We start from the raw sequence: 24,868 nt of genomic DNA on the forward strand, positions 1-24,868 counted from the left end.
TTTAATTGGCTTTGAAGACTATCTAGGTAAATACAGCCCATTAAGCTTGGGTTAACACTCAAGTAATTTTGTCACAGATTGTTTATCTTCTGCATAAAACTGAATTTTTGGACTTTTCATTTAAGTGAAAAGAAAGTTTGAAAGGTTGAATTCTTCTCTGTGACATCTTATAAACTAAAATTGTAGGCTTGTGCTGGCCTTCTTTTGAAGGTGGCTCTAGTTTTAGTTTGGAAAGCTTGAGCAATAAGGACACTACAGAGTAAAACTAGGTTGAGTTCCTTTGGCTTCCTCCTATCACCATAGTTTGCTTATGCCTCGGCCTCCCAAGACCTTCTTCTCCCCTGTACTCAACCAGATGTAAGATGTTGACTCTTACTGACTTCCAAAGCTTTAGTTGTGTTAGGAGACAAAGGAATTAGTTGATGACTTTTGTTTATTTCTCCAGAATATCTAGTAATTTAGGTTGAAGCTTCTTTGCTAGTATTATTGGACCATTAAAAATATCTTATTTTGTTCATAAGTCCCTTGTTTCTGGAGATGAGAATCTTTTAGAGAAGAATTTTAGTTTTATTGCTGAGCACCTGAAACACCAATCACTAGGTCTTCATGGCCAAGTGTGATTTTAATTTTTGGAATAAGACCCGTGAGTTCTTCTTTTTCCTTCCGCAGGACAAGCAGGAGGACTTAAAGAAGACTATTTTGGAGGGCATAGAGACGGCCAAGCATCAGGTGAGGGTGGCCTTTGATGCTTGTAAGCTACTACATAAGGAATAGATGCTTCTAGATAACCAGGGCTTTGTATACCTGGCTTCCATCCAAAGGACACTTCTTCAAAGGAGAAAACAAAGTCTCAGTAAACGGAGAGTTACCCCTGATGACTGGCCCTTTACTGTTCCTTCCAGGAGGTAGACTCAATCTCCCTGAGGAATAAGGATTTTTTTATTTAGATCATTATTTTGAGCTGGGCCTTTTGGGGAGAGTTAAGATTACTAGGGAAGCCTCCACATTTACTGTGAATTTGACTGATATTAGCTTTGTTCACCCACCATCAGAAATCTAGATTTTACATGTGTTGTTGCATTGTGCATTTGTATAAGCCTTCAAAAAACTTTTTTCAAGTTTAGTGGAACTTTAACTTTGTTCAAATTTTCTTCTTAAATTTCATTTATTTGCTTCTCCTAAGCATTTTTTAAGTGAGGAATGCTTCAGACCTGTGATTTCATCAATCTGAGGAACTCCTGTTATATAAATTGCAGCTTATCTTCCATTTTTTTATTCTTGCTATGGTCAAGAGAATTGCCTATGGCATGGAAAAGTTAAGTGACTTGCACTGGATCATACCTACCAGGCAGAGGCAGTATTTGATTATTGGTTTTTCTCATTCCAAGACCAGTTTTCTATCTATTACAGCATGCTACATCCTGAAATTAATGTCTAAGCTTGATGGATTGTTTGAGTTATGAAATTCTGAGCTGCAGTAGGGCTAAAATGTCTTTTTGCATCCACACTAATTCTAACATCAGTATGGAGAACCCCCAGGGGTAAGAGGGAGGGTACCACCAGGCTGCAACCTGGCCCAAATCAAAACAGAACCCATCAAAGCTTCTGAGCTGATTGGCAATAGGGTTGGACTTAGAAATGAAATGGCTACTGCATTTTTAGTCTAGGGATAAGAAAACGCAGTATTTAAAAATGACCCCCCTGAAACGGGGAAAGTAAGGTCTAAGAAAAACAAAATAAATATTTTTATGTCAAGACCTTTAATATCTATTGTGATCCAGAGAGACTTGCTTCAGTACCATAAACTCGGGGCGGGTATTGTGTTCTTCATTACACATCAGTCTTTCCTCCATAGGTTATTTCTTTTCTTTTGTAGGTATGTCATTTGCCTTTAAGATCCAGCTGTTTTTTATTTTATCCTCATGCTTTAGAATTTAATTTTGTCTTTAGTGTTTAGGTATCAGGGATGCATAGAATAGAAATTGTTTTTTATTTAACCAAAAGAAACTATTGTTTTACTTTCACTATGGGATATTTTATTAAAATACAAACTTTGACATAATTTTTAAAATTATGTTTGACTCCTTTCTAGCCCCTAAATTTACATCCTGCTGATCCCTTTTGGCTCCATAGTCTTCTGGGGTCTTTCTGATGAGCACATAATTACAAATTTAGATATTTTGGAACTGTCTCTGCTAGCTTTTTATAATATACATGGGTGCATTGTTGAAGTCAGTTCTCTGAACCACATTCAGTTGTATACTTTCCTCTGACTAAATAGCAAATCAATATATGATAGCTTTTCTGTTAATGCCTTCAGCCTGTGATTTCTAGAAGACAAGTACTAAATGCAGTCACTAGAATACAGATTCAGCTTCTACATGGGCCTCAAGTATTTTTTAATGTTTTTTTTAAAAAGCAGATTTTTGGGGTAAATTGGGCATTTTATTTAGCAAATCAGGCAGGGATTTCTTAACTTACTTTCTTTTTTTTTTTTTTTTTTTTTTTTTTTTTTTGTTTTTGTTTTTTTGTTTTTTTGTTTTTTTTACATTATGAGATAGTTTATTTTTTCCGTTACATGTAAAGATAGTTCTCAACTTTTGTTTATACATGCTTTACAATTTCAGATTTTTCTCCCTCCCTCCCTCCCCTCCCTCCCCCCTCCCCTAGACAGCAGGTAATCTGATATAGGTTATATCTATATATATCTATACATATAGATATATATATACACACACATATATATACACATAATAACATTAATCCTATTTCTGCATTAATCCTGTTACAAGAGAAAGAATCAGAGCAGTGATGCAAAACCTCAAAATAGAAAAAAAAAACAACAGCACCCAAAACAAAAGAAATAATATGGTTCAATCAGCATCTATACTCCACAGTTCTTTCTTTCTTTTTTTTCTTGGATTTGGAGATCCTCTTCTATCATGAGTTCCCTGGAACTCTTCTGTACCATTGCATTGGTGAGAAGAATATAGTCCATCACAGTAGGTCAACACTCAATGTTGATGATACTGTGTACAATGTTCTTCTGGTTCTGCTCATCTCACTCATCATCAGCTCACGTAAGACCCTCCAGGTTTCTCTGAACTCTTCCTGCTCATCATTTCTTACAGCACAATAGTATTCCATTGTATTCATATACCACAACTTGTCCAGCCATTCCCCAATTGATGGGCACCCCCTCAACTTCCAATTCCTTGCTACCACGTAAAGAGCAGCTATAAATATTTTTGTACATGTGGGTCCCTTTCCCCCTTCCATGATTTCTTAACTTACTTTCAATTCACTCCTCTCTTATACTTTGGTAGTATAATTTTCATAAAAGTTTCTTTAAGTATCTTAAGAGCTCTTCTTACATAATTATACTGAAGATGTAACCTCTAATTGTTTCTTTTAAGTCCTGTCAAACCTGTTGGTACTCAGCCTAATTTTAGTTTTATAACTTGAAAGATAATATAGATTGTTCACCTTGTCTGTTACTTAAACAAATTTTTGTTAACTGCCTATTATATGTAAGGTAATACTACCTTTTATTTCATTTTTTAAAAAAGACAAATTTAGTTTGATGACTTTTAGCCATTTAGGTTAGGGGTTTTTTACTTCAAAGCTTGAATAAGCAAACCTATAACTAGGGAACAAAGAATCAGAAGTCATTTATTTCCTAAAACAGTTCAATTAGGAAAAAGGAATTTTAATTCAATTTATTTTCTGTTTCAAATTCTCTCCCTGACTCCACCTTTCCCCCACCCATCAAGAAAGCAAGAAATACAATACCCATTATATATGTGTGTGTGTGTATGTGTGTATGTAGTCATGCAGAATATATTTCCACATTCATCATGTTTAGACAAAAAGAAAAATATGTTTCAAACTGTGTTCTGAGTCTGTCTATTCTGTTTCTTGGAGGTAGATAGTATTTTTCATCATGAATTCTTTGGAATTGTGAAGGATCATTGTATTGATCAGAGTTACTATGTCTTTGACAGTTGATTATTTTTACAATATTGCTGTTACTGTGTAAATTGTTCTCCTGGCTCTGCTCATTTCACTTTGCATCAGTTCATATAAGTCTTGGGGGGGGGGTACAGTGAGGGTTACGTGACTTGCCCAGGGTCACACAGCTAGTAAGTGTCAAGTGTCTGGGGCTGGATTTGAACTCAGGTCCTCCTGAATCCAGGGCTGGTGCTTTATCTACCGCACCACCTAGCTGCCCCAGTTCATATAAATCTTATTAAGTTTTTCTGAAACCATTCCCTTCATCATTTTTATAGCACAGTAGTATCACATCTATATATTATAAGTTGTTTATCTATTCTGCAGTTGATGGGCATCAGTTTTCAGTTCTTTGCTACCACAATAAGAATTGCTATAAATATCTTTGTACATGAGTCTGTTTCCTTTAGGGGAAAAAAAAAGTGCATGTGTGTGTATAGAGAGAGTTTGAGTATAGAGCTAGTAGTGGTGGTACTGCTAGATCAAAGGGTATACACAGTTTATAGACTTTGGAACACAGTTGCAAATTGTTCTCAAGAATAGTTGGACAATGGGGCAGCTAGGTGGCACAGTGGCCCTGGATTCAGGAAGATCTGAGTTCAAATCCAGCCTCAGACGCTTGACGCTTACTAGCTGTGTGACCCTAGGCAAGTCACTTAACTCCAATTTCTTCACCAAAAAAAAAATTTAAATAAAGAATAGTTGGACAAGATCATAGCTCCACCAACAGTGTATTAGTGTACCTTTTTTCCAACACCCCCTTCAGCATATGTTAGTTTCCTTTTCTGTCTTGTTAGCCAATCTGATAGGTAAAAAGTAGTACTTCACAGTTACTTTAATTTGCATTTTTCAAATTATTAGTGATTTAGAACATTTTCATATGATAATATAATAGCTTAGATTTCTTCCTCTTAAAAACTACCTGTTTATATTCCTTGACCATTTAGCAGTTGGAAAATTCTTATCCTTATAAATTTGATTCAGTTCCTCATGTATTTGAGAAATGAGACTTATATCAGAGATACTTGGCTTCAAAAATTCCCCCCCCCCCAATTTCCTGCTTTTTGTCTAATTTTGGTTACATTGGTTTTGTTTGTGTAAAACCTTTTTAGTTTTATGTAATCAAAATTACAAATAGGAAGAAATATTAAATAGCCAGTGAACCAAATATTCAAACACATACCATTTGCAACTTAACCTATTAGTTGATGAAGGATCTTTCTGGATCAAGTACTATGAAACTTTTGGAAAATTCTAAATCTTGTAAAATATGCAGCCTCAATTTTTGTTTGTTTGGTTGGTTTTGGTTTTTTAGTAAGGCAATTGGGGTTAAGTGACTTGCCCAGGATCACACAGCTAGTAAGTGTTAAGTGTCTGAGGTCGAATTTGAACTCAGGTACTCCTGAATCCAGGGCCTGTGCTCGATCTACTGCGCCATCTAGCTGCTCCCAGCAGCCTCAATTTTAAAGCTATATTAGATTGTGGGTACATTGTAGGCAAAGTAGTAGCATCTTTCTGTCCTAAGTTTATTTTCCCCCCAGTTACATGTAAAGACAACTTTTAACATTCATTTAAAATTTTTTTGAGTTCCAAATTTTTTCTCTTCCTTCATCACCTTTCCCCTCCTGGAGACAGTAAGCAGTTTGTATAGGTTATGCATGTTAAGTCATGTGAAACATATGTACCATATAAGTCATGTTGTGGAAGAAGACACCCAAAGCAGAGGAAAACCATGAAAAAACTACAGAAAGTGAAAAATAGTATGCTTTAATCAGTGATTCAGACTCCCATTGGTTCTTTCTCTGGAGACAGATAACATTTTTCATCATGGGTCCTTTGGAATTAATTATCTTGGATCATTCTATTGATGAGAATAACCAATTCATTCACAACTGATCTTACAGTACTGCTGTTGTTGTGTACAGTATTCTTGGCCTAGATTTTCTCAAATACAACCACATTGTTCCTCTAGAAACTTGAGGAAAGAAATATATAGTTATGGGGTGACCAATTTTTAATCCTGATAATAAGAAATATCTTGGAATTTGTCACTTTTATCTTTTAAGTATGAGTTGTTGTTCAGTAGTGTCCAACTCTTCAGGATTCCATTGACTATACTGTGCATGGGGTTTTCTTGGCAAGGATACTGGTGTTGTTTACTATTTCCTTATTCAGTGGATTAAGGTCCAGGGTCATACAACTAGTAAAAGTGTCTGGGGCTGGATTTGAACTCAGGTCTCCCTAACTCCAGGTCTAGTGCTCTATCTATCCACAGAGTTATCTAGCTGCTCCCAAGTTTTTCTGTACCATTTTTAGTTACTACATAAATGTAATCTCAGCAGGTTTATTTACTTCCTAGGTTTGGGTTTCACTTATGGGACGAAATATTAATTCAGTGTCTTCCCTAGTCAATTCTGGCAGTATTCATTCACATTTAACTATTTTGTTTGATTTCTTGTTTTATTGACTTCTTGTGCTCACACACTTATCCAATGGAAAGTGAAAACTAAGTCATTAAACTCAAGGTAGATTTAGCAATGATGCTTTTTCAGAGTTGGAGAAAAAGTACTTTCATAAAGAACATAAAGTAGGGTACACTGTATTAAGGATCAGGAAGGGAAAATTAAACAACTTTCCATACTTTTCTTGAGTTAGGTCTCCAAAATGTAGCTTTACTCTTTTGTCTTAAATTAATTTTAGGACATTAGGTATACCCATGTTAAAATATAAGAACAAAAACGTGTTCAAAAGCCAAATATAAATGATTTTGACATTGTCCATAAATGTTGTCCTTCTTATATTTCTGGATGATTTAAATTGACTATAAATTGCAAAATGTGCTATAGCAGCTGGATGAAGTAAAAACTTTTTTTTAAATTAATAAAGTATTTTATTTTTTTCCCATTACATGTAAAGATAGTTCTCAACTTTTGTTTATACAAGCTTTCCAATTTCAGATTTTTTTCCCTCCCTCCCCTAGACAGCAGGTAATCTGATATAGGTTACATATATACACATAATAACATTAAACATATTTCTGCATTAGTCATGTTATAAGAGAACAATCAGAGCAATGTCGGCAAATCTCAAAATAGAAAAACATCAGCACCAAAAACAAAAGAAATAGTATGGTTCATTCAGCACCTACTCCACAGTTTTGTTTTGTTTTTTCCTGGATTTGGAGATCCTCTTCTATCATGAGTTCCCTGGAACTCTTCTGTACCATTGCATTGGTGAGAAGAATATAGTTCATCACAGTGGATCAACACTCAATGTTGATGATACTGTGTACAATGTTATTCTGGTTCTGCTCATCTCACTCATCATCAGCCCACGCAAGACCCTCCAGGTTTCTCTGAACTCCTCCTGCTCATCGTTTCTTACAGCACAATAGTATTCCATTGTATTCATATACCACAACTTGTCCAGCCATTCCCCAATTGATGGGCATCCCCTCAACTTCCAATTCCTTGCCACCACATAAAGAGCAGCTATAAATATTTTTGTACATGTGGGTCCCTTTCCCCATTCCATGATTTCTTTGGGAAAAAGACCCAAAAGTGGTATTGCTGGGTCAAAGGGTATGGATAGCTTTATCGCCCTTTGGGCATAATTCCAAATTACTCTCCAGAATGGTTGGATCAGTTCACAGCTCCACCAACAATGCATTAATGTTCCAATTTTCCCACAGCTTCTCCAACATTTATTATTTTCCTTTTTTTGTCATTTTAGCCAATCTGATAGGTATAAGGTGGTACCTCAGAGTTGTTTTAATTTGCATCTCTCTAATCATTAGAGATTTAGAGCATTTTTTCATATGGGAATAGATAGCTTTGGTTTCTTCATCAGAAAATTGCCTGTTCATATCCTTTGACCATTTCTCAATTGGGGAATAACTTGTATTCTTATAAATTTGATTTAGTTCCCCATATATTTTAGAAATGAGGCCTTTATCAGAAGTACTGGCCATAAGTAAGTTTGAAAAATATTTATTTTAAGGTAGCTTAGAATTAGTTGGATGGAATTTTTGGATCAATTGGAATATGAGTAGTATCCCTAAATAGATATTTCTTGATGTTATACTGTGCCGTCTGCTTTATACTTCATTTACTCCTGCTTGTTTTCTGGGATGAGGTGAGGGTGGTGGTAGAAGAGAATCAGGTAGGTAATATTAGATGACTTTTAAAATATATTTTGTTTAAAGCTCTGTCTATATTTGTTATACTGTCTATACTTACGAATTTTGAGATAGTACTGCATATCTAATGGAGCCTTTTGATTAGTTGAAACTGATATGTGATTGCTTTTATTATAACAGGAGCATGAATCTGAAGGTGGGAGAACTCCTTTAATGAAAGCTGCCAGAGCTGGTCATTTGTGTACTGTACAATTTCTTATTAGCAAAGGTAAAGCATTAGTGATTGTTTCTAAAATTCTACAAGGTAGTTGTGAATTCTGCTCAAGTGTCAGGATACTTTATTGTCCATAATCAACATGATTTTCAAAACCCATAAATTTATTCTGTTTAGTCCTTTTTTTAAAAGGTATGGGTAAATTTATTCAATTTGCATGTAAATTTTGTGCCAGTTAAAAGAAACTGCTTCTACAAGGTTCAGTAACATGTCTACAAAAGAACATGTCCTTCTGCAAAGAATTTTGAGTTACACAAAATTATCTGTGTGGATCTTCATTGAAGAAGACAACTGATGAGATCCAAAGCAGTTCTCCACCTGCAGCTCTTGCTGTAGTTATGAGGAGTAGAATAAAGTTGCTTGTAGCCTCCTTCTATAATCCATAATCTTTACCACTAATAATGAAATTCACTTAATAAAGATACCTACATCTATTAATAACTAGCCTAAATAGTATCCTATGTAAGTGTAGCTAAGGAATTGGCGTTCTAGTGAGAATAACATTGCCATACTAGCTAATACTTTTTATCATATAATAAGTTATGAAATTAGCATGCTTACATTTTGAAACATAAGGATATTGGTTTTAGTACTGCTATTACTTAAAGAAATACTAAAAATAATATTCCTTATGTTTCTGTGAACATTTTAATCTTAAACATGTTATTTTGCCAGAAAGTTATAATGAAAATCATTTGGATTAGAAGGAGGGTAGGACATAGGAAGATATATATTTGGTTTTTGGTAGTTTATAGATGACACATCTGCTTTTTTCTGTAGTCTAAAAAGCAATATTTAAAAATTTTAAAGAAAACTGAAACTTTTTGCAAAAAATATTGGCTGCTAAGTGACTATAACACATTTTTACTTTTAGCTCTCCTTTATTTTCTATTTAATTATAAAACTATTCAACGGTTCAGTTTAAAAGTATATAGAAGTGTGGGGGCAGTTAGGTGGCATCGTAGTGGATAAAGCACTGGCCCTGGATTCAGGAGGACCTGAGTTCACATCTGGTCTCAGACTCTTGACACTTACTAGCTATGTAACCCTGGGCAAGTCACTTAACCCTCATTGCCCCGCCCCACCCCCAAAGTATATAGAAGTAATTTTAAGAAGTATTTGGAGATTTTAATATGTAGAAGTATTTAATATATAGAAGTATTTGGAGTTTTTTTTTTAATTTTTACAGTCACCAGAGTAGTTAAATTATTTATTTTAAAGGATTACATTGCTCTTTAATTTTTTTTCTGTTCATGCTCCTATAATTCTTGTTGCTTGCTTCCTATAATTTGCTTCTGAGGCTCAATTAAATCTTTATATTCTAGTAGTAATTAAAAAGTGTTTACTAATCATTTTGAGAGTTCTAGATAAAAATGCCATCCTGATACACAGGACTAATCTATACTGATTTGATTTAACAAATCTTTGGTCTCATATATTTTCAATTTTGAGAATGTTACTTTCTCTGAGCAGTCCTGATTTATGTTTCCTTTTTTTTTGGGTGGGGGGAACGGGGAAATGAGGGTGACTTGCCCATAATCACAGCTAGTAAGTGTTAAGTGTCTGAGGCCGGATTTGAACTCAGGTCCTCCTGAATCCAGGGCCAGTGCTTTATCCACTGTGCCACCTAGCTACCCCTTATGTTTCCTTTTAAAACATATTATTTTACTTGAGAAGTTATATTTATTTCTTTATTCATATAGGTGCTAATGTGAATAGAGCTACAGCTAATAATGACCACACAGTAGTGTCACTGGCATGTGCAGGAGGCCATCTGGCAGTTGTTGAACTATTATTGGCCCATGGGGCTGACCCTACTCATAGACTCAAGGTATTTTGTTTTAAATTTATATGAATTTAGGTCTTTGCAGTGCTAGGAACTCAGGTGCTTGATAAATTATTTTAGAATTATTAATTAATTAATCTCAATTTAATGTTTGACTGTAAAGTTTATTTTCTAAAGTCTTTGATTCTGGGATGCTAAATTTATAGCCAGTAACTCCATTAATTCTTCATCATGTTACCTTCAGATTATGGCTTAAAAACACACTAAATTAATTTTGATGGTAATTCTCTTCTTAGGATGGCTCAACAATGCTTATTGAAGCTGCAAAGGGTGGCCATACCAATGTTGTCTCTTATTTGCTTGATTATCCAAACAACATTCTCTCGGTTCCCGCCACAGACATGTCTCAGCTTACCCCACCTTCTCAGGATCAATCTCAGGTAAATCACAAAATAAAATTTAATTGAAAATATAAATATTATTAAAAATTGAATTGATTTTGAGCATAAATATTTTGTCTTTGCTTGCTGTATTGAAATACACATGATCATAAAGTCTGACCCAGTGTCTTGGTCTGTGGTAAATGGAAAGAATATTGTTCTTATTCTTTCTAAGTGCTTAGTATAATGATATTTGAAACATTAATATCTTTTTATTTGTTTCTTAACTTCTTTTATCAACCTAACTAGATTTTTATTCAAAACAATATTCTTTGGGGGAAAATTTAAACATTGGAGAAAATCTTTGTACTAATAGATGCTTCAAAGACAATGGCAGTCAAACTTCTTTTTTTTTAATTTGGGGAATTTGTCATGTTGAAGTCAGTTTTCCTAATTTGTATCAGTAGTTTGACTAAATCTAAGCTTCCAGGAAGAAAGTTTTTTTTCATTAACAACCACGATGTGTTCATAGTCTTTAAATACATCCTTCAAAAATATTAAGTTATCCAGATGATGCCCATATTTGGCTATCTTCTAAGTGTAGTTATCACCATTACTTGTACTAGAAGCACCATTAAAATGGCTCTCCACAGGTGTTAAGGGCTATTCAAAAAAATGGAAGGAAGTATACAGAAACTAATGAATCCTGAACTCTTTATCCAAAGATTTTAAAATAATGAAATATCAAAAATGAGAAAATATTTGAAATTACCTGGATAGAAATTGACCAGGGGTAAGTTAAGCAATGAATATACAATATGTTCCTAATTGCAAGTTAAACCAGCTAGGGTGCATTTGTGTGTGTGTGTGTGTGTGTGTGTGTGTGTGTGTGTGTGTGTGTGTAGGATCATATTTGTGTACCATCCTACAGCCCTTTTTTTAGTTCTGGATTCATTAAGCACTTCTAGAATGAGTAGATATAATACTCTAAGAAACTGTTCCTTTTTGAGGTTAGCATCTTAAGGAAATAAGAATTTAATAATGTGTAATATTATGGTTGTAAGTAAACTGGACTTAAAATGAAGACTCTTGGGGTGAATTGTGAACATATGTAAATTTGTAGTACTATGTTACCCAAACTGAGATGAGTTTTTTCTGAGTTGACTTTTTAGGTTCCACGTGTACCAGTGCATGCACTTGCCATGGTTGTACCTCCTCAAGAACCTGACAGGGTTCCTCAAGAGAGCTCCCCAACAGTCTTGGGAGTACAGAAAGGTTAGTATTTGAAATTTTTCTCAGAAATAATAACAATTTTTCATATAGTTCATTGATGAACTGCTTTAAGAAACTCTCAGATAATGCTTTAATTTTACTTGGTATTCAGCATTAAGAGTCAGCTTGATATGGTGGATAGAGAACCTATCTAAGAGTCTAGAAGACTTGGATTCTATTCCTACCTCTATACATACTGGCTGTGTGACCCTGGACAAATCCTTTAATCTTTCAGTGCCCCTTGGAACTTTCTGATACTCTTAAATTGGAGAACGATTTACATTTCTGCATTATAAGGAGCTTCCTCCTCCTTAGTTTCCTACATTAATGAAATGAAATCCCTGGACACAAAAAAAGGAAAAGGTAGAAATGTAGGGGGAAAGTAGAAATAAAAGTAGTAGAAAGTTTAAAAAAAATGGGGCAGCTAGGTGGCGCAGTGGATAAAGCACCAGCCCTGGATTCAGGAGTACCTGAGTTCAAATCTGGCCTGAGACACTTAACACTTACTAGCTGTGTGACCCTGGGCAAGTCACTTAACCCCTATTGCCCTGCCCCCCCCAAAAAAAGGGTTAAAAAAAAATAATGCCAAGAAAAGTAAATTTGTCTAATATATACCTGCCAAATTTAGTTGGATGTTTAGTATAAATGAGTTAAACCATTCTTGGTTGATTATATTAAAATTCTTTTAGTATTCCCCATTTAATTTTTTTGTTAATCAGCTATGTAATATGATAAAAGAAACATACACTCTTGATCTTGTAATATTCTTAATATCATGAATATGAATTCACTTTGGAAAATGAAAAGTTTAAGATTTACTTTCTTTAGAAAGATTTAAATAATGAAGTAGCTTCTATTAATATGTAAACCTAGAAGTTTGACTATGGGAAAATAGAGGGATCAGTCTGATTAAGTTACAAGAGATGGGATTCTATATACTATTTAATTTAATACACTATTTAATGGACACGTCCTTATGGGTTCTGACATTTCCTTGTTTTCTGTAGCACTTTGCTTCATATATATAAACTTAAACTTTCCAATATTCATCTGTAAATGTGTTGAATGTACTTGTTTGTTATAAAGGAAGGTTCTTTCAGGGAGAACCATTGGAAGTTAACAGTAATGTAAAACAAAAAAGGGAAGAGCATCAGACTTTTTTTTAAATGCCATGAGACTTTTCTGAAATAGGGAGAAGTGGTTTCATTATAGGATGTTCCAAACTAGAAAAAAAAATTGTCATCTTGCTTCAGGATATTTCAGGTAATGCTCAGATATAGTTTAAAATGTGAAATCATTTTGTGTTTTATGAGTAGGTTTTAACATCCTGATAATGCCCTAATTTCTTAAGCAGAAAAAAAAATATGAGGAGACTTATAGCAACATAGGAAGATATTTTCAAGACGTGGATTTTAGCAATTAGAATAAAGAACTTAGCAAAGGTTTAACATAGCTTTTCAGTTTTATTTGGGAGTATAGAATTTTCCATCAGTCTTTTTTCCATTAATTTGCGTCTTTCTACTCGAAAACTTCAGTAACAAAAATTTTCAGAAAATAAACTTTTTACTCACGTAATAACATTGTAGATTAAATATATACAAGAGACTCCATTTATTGCTAGTTGGCTATTTAGAATATTTAAATTGAAATTCCTCTTTTTAACTACTTACTACATGGTATAATGGAAAAAAAACAATACATTTGGAGTCAGAGGATCTAAGTTCAAATCCTAGCTTTGCCATCTGTGTGCCCTTGAAAAAGATACTTCATATCTCAGGGCCTCAATTTCCTCATTTATAGAAAGGGTTTTGGACTAAATAACTTTTAGTTCCTCTCTAACTCTAAACCTATGATTGTGACAGAAATAGAGTGATTCTATAGTTACTAATCAGCTTGGACAACCATTGTTATTAAATAAAGCACATGTATATTGGGAAGAGAGTCATCAGAGTCAAAACACAAGTAAATGAAAAATGTCCTAAGTATGCTTGGAAATGCATATAAAAGAACCTTAGGACACTTGAAAGCAAAGTATTGACCCTACTGTTGAAAATAAAGTTTTTCAAAAACTGATATACATACAGGTAACCTAATTTTTGCTAGCTCATCGAATCACTTCTTTTGAATAGGAAATATCACCGCTGAGTTGAATGAAAGTTAAATAGTCTTCCTAGAATGTTCTTTGCAAATCACTGAGCCAGAGAAAGTTAATTGTCTTGTTCCTGGTGTCCAAAGGTAGATTCAAGCATAATAATAAATACTTGAGCAAAACAAAACTTCTTTTGACATTTCTTTGCTGTGACCCTGTTGCATTCATATATGTAAATATACCCATAGGGAAAGGTATTACCAGGAAAAATCATTTGATAGAAAATTCATGGTGGTAGTAACTTGCACATTCAGAAAAACTAGCCATATATATCCTTAATGATTAGAGATTTTTAATTATTTTTTTCTCACTGAGTAAAATCCTTTATTTCAGTTTTCTGCAATTTTGATAGTTTCCAATTTTATTACCTGCTTCCCAAGGTGTCTCAAAGGAAGTTAACTTCAAATGATGAAATCGTTCTTTTGTCCACTTTCCCCCCTCATTTTAATCAAGTCCATAAATTCCTTGTGTTTATCTCATTTTCCAGGACCTTCCTTCCACCCTTCTCTTTCAGGAATCATGTTTTCAAATAATTCTTTTCATACTTCATCTAGCAGTCTGCTAGGCTTTATAGTATTATCCATGCAGCTATCATTATTCTCCTCACTATTCTTTCACAGATAGTTCATTTTCATTCTACCCTGGTCCTCTTTTTTTCTCTCCTCCTTCCTTTAATTTCATCATTTTTTCATTCCTTTTCTACCTAAATATTTTGTGCCTAATGATCTTTGGCATTTTATCATAGCCAGAATCAACATTACTGTTTAAACATGAACAGTTGTCTGAAAATTACATTCTTACTTGAAGGAATTTTTAGTGTTGTCTGTTTTAACTAACTATAGATTAGTTTTACTATCTAACCAGCACTACAAAAATGTACTTGTATATATATGTAAGAAGATTACCAAACTCTCTTAAAGACTCAGTAAGATTGTTAGAAGGATATTGCTAAATACTCTAAAGTACTTTTGCCTTTCAAATCCCAACAGTCATATTCTTTGGCATTAAGTTCTATGTATGAATGAAATAAATTCTTTCCCTTTGCCTGTTAATAGCAAGGTCTGAAAAGACATGCTAAAGGAACAAACTTAACTCTTATCCATTGCAAGTATTTTTGCTTTCAGAACCAATCACTTACCAAAGCATAAGAATGATACTTGGCCTCCTCATTTAAAATGTGTGTTTTGTTTATTTGTTTTTAAAATGCAATTTTTATTTATATATAGAGAGAGAGACTGACTCCAGACCTAGATAAGTAAGGTATATAAAGTCCAGGGCCAAGAGTCTGGCATTTATAGGAGCTAGTAGAAATGAACCCGAGTTGAGACCATTACCATAAACAAAATATTAAGAATTTAAGACATGTTACCTTATATAACTTGAGTGTGGACAAGATTTGCTCTTGAAATCTGTAAAGAGATGAAATTATCATCATATTTGTTTGTCACATTTGTTCTTAAGGAAATTAAGCTACCCATTTATAATTCAAGGCTAATCTGAACTGTCACCTAAGACTTGTATAGCTCTTTTGTTAACAGTAGACATATTGTTATTTATGAATGTGATTTTGGATAATGAAAAAGGAAACAACTAAGGTTTTGTCACTTGAAATAATTTAATGCTAAACCAACATTCTAAAAAGGTTTTTTCTTTCAACCATATTTCCCAAAAGATCAAAGCCCAGCATTCTTAATCTGCATGAATCTTAATTTCTTCCTGACAAATTGTATCTCAATTCCATGGATTTTTTCCCCAGTTTCAGTAATAGGGACAGTAGAGTAAGAGTCCAATGACTATAAGTCTGTCTCCAGAACCAGGCTAGCTAAATATATGGGGGGGGGGGGCGCAACTAGGTGGTGCAGTGGATAGAACATGGGCCCTGGAGTCAGAAGGACCTGAGTTCAAATCTGGTCTCAGACACTTGACACGTCCTAGCTGTGTGACCCTGGGCAAGTCACTTAACCCCAATTGCCTCATCCAAAAATAAATAAATAAATGAATGGCCAAGAAAGTATACTAAATATATAGAAAGTCATCATCAAAAGATGGTCGCCAGGTAGTGATTTTTTTTTCTGGCCACAGTATCTCAAGAAAGAACAGTTTATTAAAACATGGAAGGTTTATAGTCTTGCAAGTAGGAGTGCTCACACCATTGACATCATGGATACTTTGAAGTTTGGAGATTTTTAAAAATAGATAAAAGAGGAAGTGGGAGGAAGGGTGACATAAGTATTAAGTTCAGTATAGAAAACATACAGGAAAAGACAATGTAAAAGGGGAGAAGCAATGAAAAACTCTTACCAACTCTGAATCTACCCTAACAGCATTGCCAAATGATATTACTTTTATGGTACTACAAATTCATACAGGAAGACTAAATGTATTTGCAGTTAACAAAATACATGCAGGAAATGAGGTCTGCATTCATTCTTGCTGTCCTGTGAGTAGTACTTGCCAATAGGAAGCTTATGTCACTCAGTCTCTTTCCTTGGGAAATAGATGTCTATATTGCTACATATAGTTAATACTACAGTCTTTAGAGACATTACATTATCTCCTGCTAATCTCTGTAACTGTATCTAGTGTCCTGGGAACGAAAGATTTCAATTGGCAATAATGTCTGGTCAAAGCTCTAGTATTTGGTTTGGGCATGCTCATACAAATGCTTTCATTAAATGAAATTTAAACAATAGGTAAAAGCAACAAATTGCATCCATTCCGTTACAGTGGGTTGAGCTGGTACTTCTCACTGACTTCCAAAAACATCTAATTTCAAAATCTTTTTTGGAAATAAAGTTGTTTGTAGATGGCAAGGATAATCATACCACTAATAAATGTGTGTATAACATTGCAGATAGCATCTACTGCAATTTCTTCTTGTTACCTACCATTTTCGTGGGAAATTTTGGGAAGATGCATTAAATCTTCACTGTGGTTGCACTCACATAGAAATAGTAGTACCAGTCCAGATTTGAAAAGAGCTACTTTGAGTTCATCTCCTTTACCTTAGGTTAGATTTACCCCTTGCTTTTTCTTATTTGGTATACACAGTTCTTGTCACTTACATAGGTCAATTTTAATTATCTTTTATCCTAAGCTTCTTAAATGAATCTGCATTAGCAAGATTAATTGTGCCATTCCGATCTGTCATTGACCTCAAAGTGGAGTTCCTCTTTCCACCATTCCTTATTTGTAAATCAGAATTATTACAATTATATAAATTTATTTTGGAGATCATAAATGGCTGCAGAAACACTCATGCTTTGAAGAATTTCCAAGTTCACTGACTAATGTAAATGCCTTATTCAACTAAGATTATGTCTTAAATTTGTTCCTTTTCAGCTCTATTTAATTGGCACTCCCCTCAATTTTTGTAAATACATTAAATCATGTATATGCTTCTATGTAGTATCTTAGAGTAGTAATTGTTTAAAAAAAATGTTGCTCAAGAAATTTTCCTTTATTGCTGTTTTCATCTGACAATCCAAAATTGAATACAGATAATGTGTTTTACTGAAGGTTATTTTTAATTTAAAATTAAGCTTCTTAAAATACTTGCATTGATGTGTTGGGAAAGGTAGGATTATGACTCACTAAAGAAGAACTAGCTTACACGGGACAGAGTGTTAGATATTTTCATACACATGGTACATTAGGTGAACTGGGTATAGTACTGGAATTTCTTTAGTAAGAAAAGTTGAATTCTCACTTCTTTTCTTCAAAGGGCTCATTACGCTGTTCAAGATGTATTAATTCCTCCCTTATAGCCTTTTTTTTCCCATTTGGACCTAATAACTGTTCAGTGTTGTTTGAATATATTGCTTCTAAATTTAAAATTTTTAAGTAACTTTATTATTCAAGTGACTAGGCACAGACACTAATCCAAATGAATCAGCTAAAATTTTTGGCCAATCCTTTCTTTTTTTTCTTCTTTTTTTTCTTCTTTTTTTCTTTTCCTTTCTTTCTTTCTTTTTTTTTTTTCCTTTGGGGCAATGAGGGTTAAGTGACTTGCCCAGGGTTACACAGCTAGTGAGTGTCAAGTGTCTGAGGCCAGATTTGAACTCAGTTCCTCCTGAATCCAGGGCTGGTGCTTTATCCACTACACCACCTAGCTGCCCCCTAGGCCAATCCTTTCTAAACAAGGATATTTTAATTCACTTACAAAATAGCTTTTTGGTTTGTATTATAAATCTAAAGTATATTTTTTCTATTTGGTATTTAAATGGCAGGATTTTAAATTTTTTAGCACCCAAACAGACATGATAGAAAAAGAAAGGGGAGAAAAGATGAGGAACTGACCTAATTAAAAAAAAAAACTAATACCTAAATTATCAAATTTCATTTATTTTAAGCACTGTAAGGGCCAAATTTAATATGGGGGAATTTAATTGAGCAGCTCGCCATAATATTGGGGTATAAAAGGAGATTAAAAGCCTCTTTCAGAAAAAACAAAACAGGATTTTTTGATGGGAATAAATTTAAATCACAAGTAAGGTTAATAAAAATAGGGACAAAGAAAAAAGGAATAGGAGAAGGAAAATTATATGACCTGCAATCACACCACCACCCAGACTCAGCAGTCCCAAAGAGCACACAGCTGCATTCCATCTCTCTCTCCCTCACGCCAAGTCGTTAGAGGGATGTTAGCTGGCTCTCTCACAGCTAGAATACCAGTGGTTCTCTTTCAGAGAATAAGTTTTTCTTCCCTCCAAAATAATAAATAAGACTTCATTCTTTCTAAATGGTTTTCTTTTGATTGTCCTTTGAATACTGAGTTGAATGGTGTGACATTTGTAGTATCTAAAACCAGGGAAACTTCAGTAAGAAAAACTTAAATATTAGAAAGATCTGCATCTATAAAACTTGAAAAATTATGATCACAATGTGCTTTGTCTTTAAGAAGAAAAAAATGGACAGCTTGGAAAACCCTCTCCAGAGCTGTACACACAGCTTTTTATCTCTTTTATCATCTCTTATTAGAAAACAGTTAAATGCTGTTTTAAAGGATTTAAAAGATTTGCTAAACCCATTAGACAAATTTCTAAAGTAGGACTCATAATGATTTAGATTTGATGATCTTTGAATGCATACTAATAAATTCAGTCTAAGATTCTTTTAGTTAAAAACTGTTGTTGCTTAAAGCATTGAGTCTTAAAATTGGCCCCATGCCAGTTTACACTGTATCCTAAGTGAGCATAGATGTTAATCTATTTGATGTTAACTACTTTTTTTGACATACATTCTACAGCATTAATAATAAGGGTTTTGTGGGGTGGTCTGGGAAGGGATAGCTAATTTTTTTTAGCATGGCACTTTTTCAAACATTTTTCATGTGCTTAGGTACATCCAAGCAGAAGTCAAGTTCCCTGCAGGTAGCAGAACAGGATCTACTGCCATCTTTTCACCCCTACCAGCCTTTGGAATGCATAGTAGAGGAGACTGAAGGCAAACTGAATGAACTGGGACAAAGGATTAGTGCTATTGAAAAAGCACAATTGAAATCATTGGAGTTAATTCAAGGTGAACCTCTGAACAAAGATAAGATAGAAGAACTTAAAAAGAACAGAGAAGAACAAGTCCAGAAGAAAAAGAAAATACTGAAGGAACTGCAGAAAGTAGAAAGGCAATTGCAAATGAAAACACAACAGCAATTTACCAAAGAATACTTGGAGAACAAAGGTCAGACAGACACATCACTAGCACCGCAACAGTGTCCTCATAGAGGTGTCTTTCCGGAAGGAGAAGGAGATGATAGTATCCCAGAGGATAATTTTTCAGTGTTACCTCAGGTTGATGCAGTCTTAGCTAAGGAGGAAGATGATAATGAACAACAGTCTCCACCACCTGCAGAACAAATTGATTTTGTCCCTGTCCAGCCTTTACCATCTTCACAATGTAACTTTTCTGGTGACTTAGGTTATAATGGAACAAATTCTCTTGAACTTCAAAAAGCACTAGGTAATCAGCAGAATGTAGGACAACAACAGATTGCTGGACATGGGCAGGGACTATTAGTTCAAGAACCAGATGGACTAATGGTTGCAACTCCAGCACAGACGCTTACCGACACTCTTGATGACCTGATAGCAGGTGGGTTAAGAAATATATCTATCTATATTTATCTATATATATGTACATATATAAAATTTTTTTGCTTTAACCTGTGTGCTTGGCTTCTTTACACACACCCTCCAAAAATACAAATCTTGATGTTTTTCAATTTGGAAATATCTTATGTGTAATTTTTCATTTCCTTGTGTGTTTTTGGAAGGGAATATTATTAAGCTTAATAGCACTGAAACACAAGATTTTCTTATTTTTTTCCTGTCCTTTTGTCATTTTGCAAAAATGAAGAAATAAACATTGCTAAGTTCGTTTATTGGAGATCTCTGTTATATCAACAACTTTAATAAACTTCCTCACCTGTTTGTTTGGTATCTTAGCTCACAGGGAATGAGCCATGTTTTTAAAAAATAATGGACTCTTCCATAGTCCTTGTGGAAACTATCATATGTTTATCCATCTGTTACTTTACTGTACTATTTATTTTTTATGTTTGGAGTCCATAATGCAACACCATCTGAACTTACATTGCTTTTAATTTTGTTGACAAATTATTGTGAGTTTTGCTATTTACAAAATTAAAGTACTGAAGAATACTCACAGTATGATGGGTTGAAGACTTGTGTCTACCCCTACATTAACTATCTTGACAAAAAGAAAAGTTTACTTTGCCTTTCATTGTGTTCCTAGCAATTGTTTCCCTTCCTAAAGACAGTTAGTGAAAGGACCATCTTAAAGAGGCTTCATTCTGAAATAGCTAACATGGCTTTTGGTTGTACAAAAGGGTCAGTTCAGGAATTAAGACCCGGATCAAATAACATTCAAAAACATGCCAAATCTTGGTAACCTAATTACAACATTTTCCTCTTTCTGTCATTTATTGTCTTTTGATCTTCTCTCACCTCCTATTTCCTAACTCTAGTTTTCCTTTCCATTTCCTCCTTTTTGAGATCTACCCTCTTTAATCTTGAGTAGCATTGGCCAAATGTGATTCTTTAAGCTAGAAAGTTTTCACTTTTGAACATGGGTTATTGGCAAGCAGTTAGTTATGTTTAGGATTCTCTATAGTGTTTTCTTATCACACCTTGAGTTATATGCATCACCCCACAAATGAGGAATCTTTATTTTTTTTAAGGGAATTTTAAAATAGTGTAAGTCTTCCAATTGTCAAGGTTTATAGATTTATGATCCTCAGGCTTTAATTGTTCTATGGTCTCAACCCACCTTTCAAATATATTGTAAATTTTAGTGGTGAATATGAATAAATATCATTGTTAGTTTTGAGGTCTCGTTTGAACAAAAACAAATCTGGGACTATGAGTGAAGTGTGATAATAAAACTCTGGTGACTTGCATAATACTTCTAAAACCATGAGTTCCACAGTTAGCGTTACTTTTAAGAACTATGATTTCCATGATATGGGGACTTCCCTCATTCATATCTCTGTATGCCTTCATAGATAGTTTTCTTGAGTTAGTATATTTGAAAAATCAATAACTGTAAATAATCATCTTACAATGAATCTTTCTCATCTTAGCTAAGCTGGTCCTCGGGTGCCTAAATTTTCTGTGTACTTCTGAGAGAGGGGAGTGGAGAAAGAGGGAGAGGAAAGGATGGGGAGGAGAGGGGGTGGGGAAGAGAAAGAAGCAGCTCAGAGACAGAGACAGAAAAAATGAGAATTAATTTCCCAGGTTAGATGTAGTAGAAAAGTACTGGATTCAGAGTTAGAAGACCTAGGTTAGAACCCTGATTCCGCTAATTTTTAACTATTTGTGTGGGCTTTTTGAATAAGTCAGTTAACCTCTCTAGACCTCATTTTCCTCTTCTGACAAGTGAGGGGGTTAGGCTAAATGATCTCAGAGATCCTTTCTAACTTTATGATTTTTTTTAAAGGATCTTTATGCTTAGCTCACATTTTAAATATCCCACATCACTAGTCAATCAGTTGTATGCATTGTGGGAAAATTTCTAAAAGTACATGTCAAGTCATCAAGTTGATGTTAGCATTTTGGAGTGGTTTTAAATTTGAATTGAATAAAATTTTTATTGGAATAATGAATTGCAAAATTAATAATCAAGACTTAAAGAGTAGGTTTGCAAAACATTTTATTTCTTGTACATACGCAAATACTTCAGCTATTTTATTAAATAAAAGAAAATTGATGTTTAGTCATAATTTGAGACCTGACTACCTTTTGTGTTATCTCTACAGTAAAGTAATATTAACACTAGTTTTGTAACATCTGCAAGTAATTTTTTAAATTACCTCTGTATAAAAAAACAAATTATTTTAGTACATAACACAATAATTAAATTTTTCTTCCTTAAGGAACAGGAGTGAGAGGCAGCATGGCATAGTGGATAGAAAGCTGTCCTCTGAATCAGAAAATACTCTGACCAATAGTCTAACTTGTTCTGAAATTTATTGTGTGATTTTGGTGGGAAAAAATTGAAGTCAACAAGAAAAAGGTAATGTTAGATAGGAACCCTCTCACTTGTGTCAGATTTTTCAAGTCAGCTTTTTTAAATTTCCAAAATAATAAAAAAGCAACTTAAAGGCACTTTAAAGTCAATCCCCAATTATAAATTATCCCTCATTATCTTTAGTATAACAAACACCACTTTCTTAAGTTCATCTTTCAATTTGTAATATACTGCACTTCAATGATTAGTTTTACTCGAAGAAGCATTTGGATGGTAAATTTTGAACATAATTATTGCTGCAATAATAGTAATAACTGACTATTAAGATAGTGCTTTAAATGCATCTCTCATTTGGTCAATTAATATGAAAAATGAAGGTAAAAATACCCTTTTCAAAGGAAAATTATATATTTCATTTTATTCAATTCCACATTCATCATTTTTTATGCTGTTAACAAGTCAGTTAAATTTAACAACTGAACTTAAGTATTTGACTGCTATAGCCTTCCATTATTTACCAACTTGGGTTAGCATTTGACAGAGATAAAAAAAATATAACTTTTTGAATGGAAAGGATAACTATAAATAATGAATTTATTTGAAAAAATTTATGCTAAAGAGAAACTATTGGGTGATTGTTGACCTTTATTTTAAAACAGTAGTATGGCATTTTTATAAAATGAGTATTGACTACAAGCAAAGGATATATTTTTAAATAAACAGAGGATGTAGGCTTTATCATAAAGTAGTCTAGATTTTGTAATTTAAAGGCATTTTTGACAACCTTTTAAAAAGGTTTCTTATGTAGTAAAGTTTTTAAGTGTATATTACATCCATTTCTTTCTATTCACATTAATTGACCAGTGTTTATGACACAATATTGGAAGCTAAAAACAAATGACCAATGCTATTTACCTTGCTTTGTGTAAACTTGATATACATAAATACAACTTGAGAAAAATAAATCAGAAATGGGTTTTATTTAATTTTTATTGTACAGGAATAGTATGGCTTTAAATGAGAAGCAAACATATGGCATACCTATTTACCATAAATTATTATGCAAACCGCCATTTTAGAACATGACTGTAACACAAAGAGAGGTTTGATGGATTTCAATTCAAGGAACTGTCACTAGTGTACTCAATGACTCTTGGATAATTGTCAGGCCTAGATGGGTTTGTATTTACTTTATGAATATATTAGTAGATTTCAATGGGTAATATTTTGCCAGGGTTCTACTTTATGGCCTACTAAGGTGAATTTCCTTAATTTCATAAAGGATGGAAGAGTCAGTGATATCAGCCTTCCTACTTCTAACGCTTTAAAATGTTGGTTTAAAATCCTTTGTTGTTCTTTAATTAGAGATTTGTTATTAGTTACTGATAACTTTTAAGTGGGAAGGAGAAAAAACTTATGAATCTTATTTGAAGTTTTTACCTTTCTGATAATATTTTCTTGAAATATTTCTTATTATTCCACATGTACTTTAATGCTTCTTAGGGTTTTTTGTAGACCTCTGAGACTTTCAGCAGAGATGTTTTAAATATTTCCTGTTAATACTAAAAAAAAATATTTCTTAACTAGCTTGGTACAAACAGAATGCTATTAAAATACTAGTCACTTATATAATCAGAGCTATTGAATGCTCATATGTTAATTGTTTTCTCTTTTAGAAAAAAAGGAAAGAAAGGAAAAAGAAAGAACTGCTCAGGAACAGCTCCTGTATAGCTATAATAATGATTGAAATGTCATAATATGGGGCAGCTAGGTGGTGCAGTGAGAGCCCTGGCCCTGGATTCAGGAGGACCTGAGTTCAAATCCGGCCTCAGCCACTTGACACTTACCAGCTGTGTGACCCTGGGCAGTTCACTTAACCCCAACTGCCTCACCCCCCCCAAAAAAAAGTCATAATATAAGTTTTAAAACAATTCTTCATGGGGCAGCTAGATGGCGCAGTGGATAGAGCACTGGCCCTGCATTCAGGGGGACCTGAGTTCAAATTTGGCCTCAGCCATTTAACACTTATTAGCTGTGTGACCCTGGGCAAGTCACTTAACCCCAATTGCCTCACCAAAAAAAAAAAAAAAACACCACAACAACAACAATTCTTCATACTGTGGAGAAGTACAGCACAAAGAAGCAAAATTCCCTAATTTTTTTTAAACCTTGTTTAAGTAATAATAAAAGTATTCTAGATTCATACAGTGTTTTATAGTGCTCCAGGGCCTTTTAATACGTGATCATTATCAAATTTGGCAACAATTGTCAGGTAGATGGAACAGATATCCTCACTTTACAGATGATGGCACTAAGAAGTTGTGCTAGAAAAGGCACCTTCATTCTGGAGCACAAATGTGTTACTTCCTTC

At 33.8% G+C, this 24,868-nt stretch overlaps 1 protein-coding gene across 12 annotated transcripts in view; it reads left to right on the forward strand.

The window, feature by feature from the left end:
• The window catches only part of LOC122742174 (ankyrin repeat and KH domain-containing protein 1), a 133,563-nt gene that overhangs the window by 66,341 nt on the left and 42,354 nt on the right, over positions 1 to 24,868 (forward strand). For 5 of the 12 annotated variants that reach the window (XM_043986225.1, XM_043986228.1, XM_043986227.1 and 2 more), the window contains exons 11-16: positions 670 to 729; positions 8,330 to 8,417; positions 10,127 to 10,254; positions 10,506 to 10,649; positions 11,762 to 11,864; positions 19,351 to 20,100. In XM_043986225.1, the coding sequence (XP_043842160.1) occupies positions 670 to 729; positions 8,330 to 8,417; positions 10,127 to 10,254; positions 10,506 to 10,649; positions 11,762 to 11,864; positions 19,351 to 20,100 (1,273 nt within the window). Of the gene's footprint in view, positions 1 to 669; positions 747 to 8,329; positions 8,418 to 10,126; positions 10,255 to 10,505; positions 10,650 to 11,761; positions 11,865 to 19,350; positions 20,101 to 24,868 lie in introns of those variants that run through there. The other 7 variants (XM_043986230.1, XM_043986232.1, XM_043986231.1 and 4 more) reach the window with 4 other exon arrangements.

The sequence above is a fragment of the Dromiciops gliroides genome, chromosome 2 (assembly GCF_019393635.1).
Source record: "Dromiciops gliroides isolate mDroGli1 chromosome 2, mDroGli1.pri, whole genome shotgun sequence".
Classification (NCBI taxonomy): domain Eukaryota; kingdom Metazoa; phylum Chordata; class Mammalia; order Microbiotheria; family Microbiotheriidae; genus Dromiciops; species Dromiciops gliroides.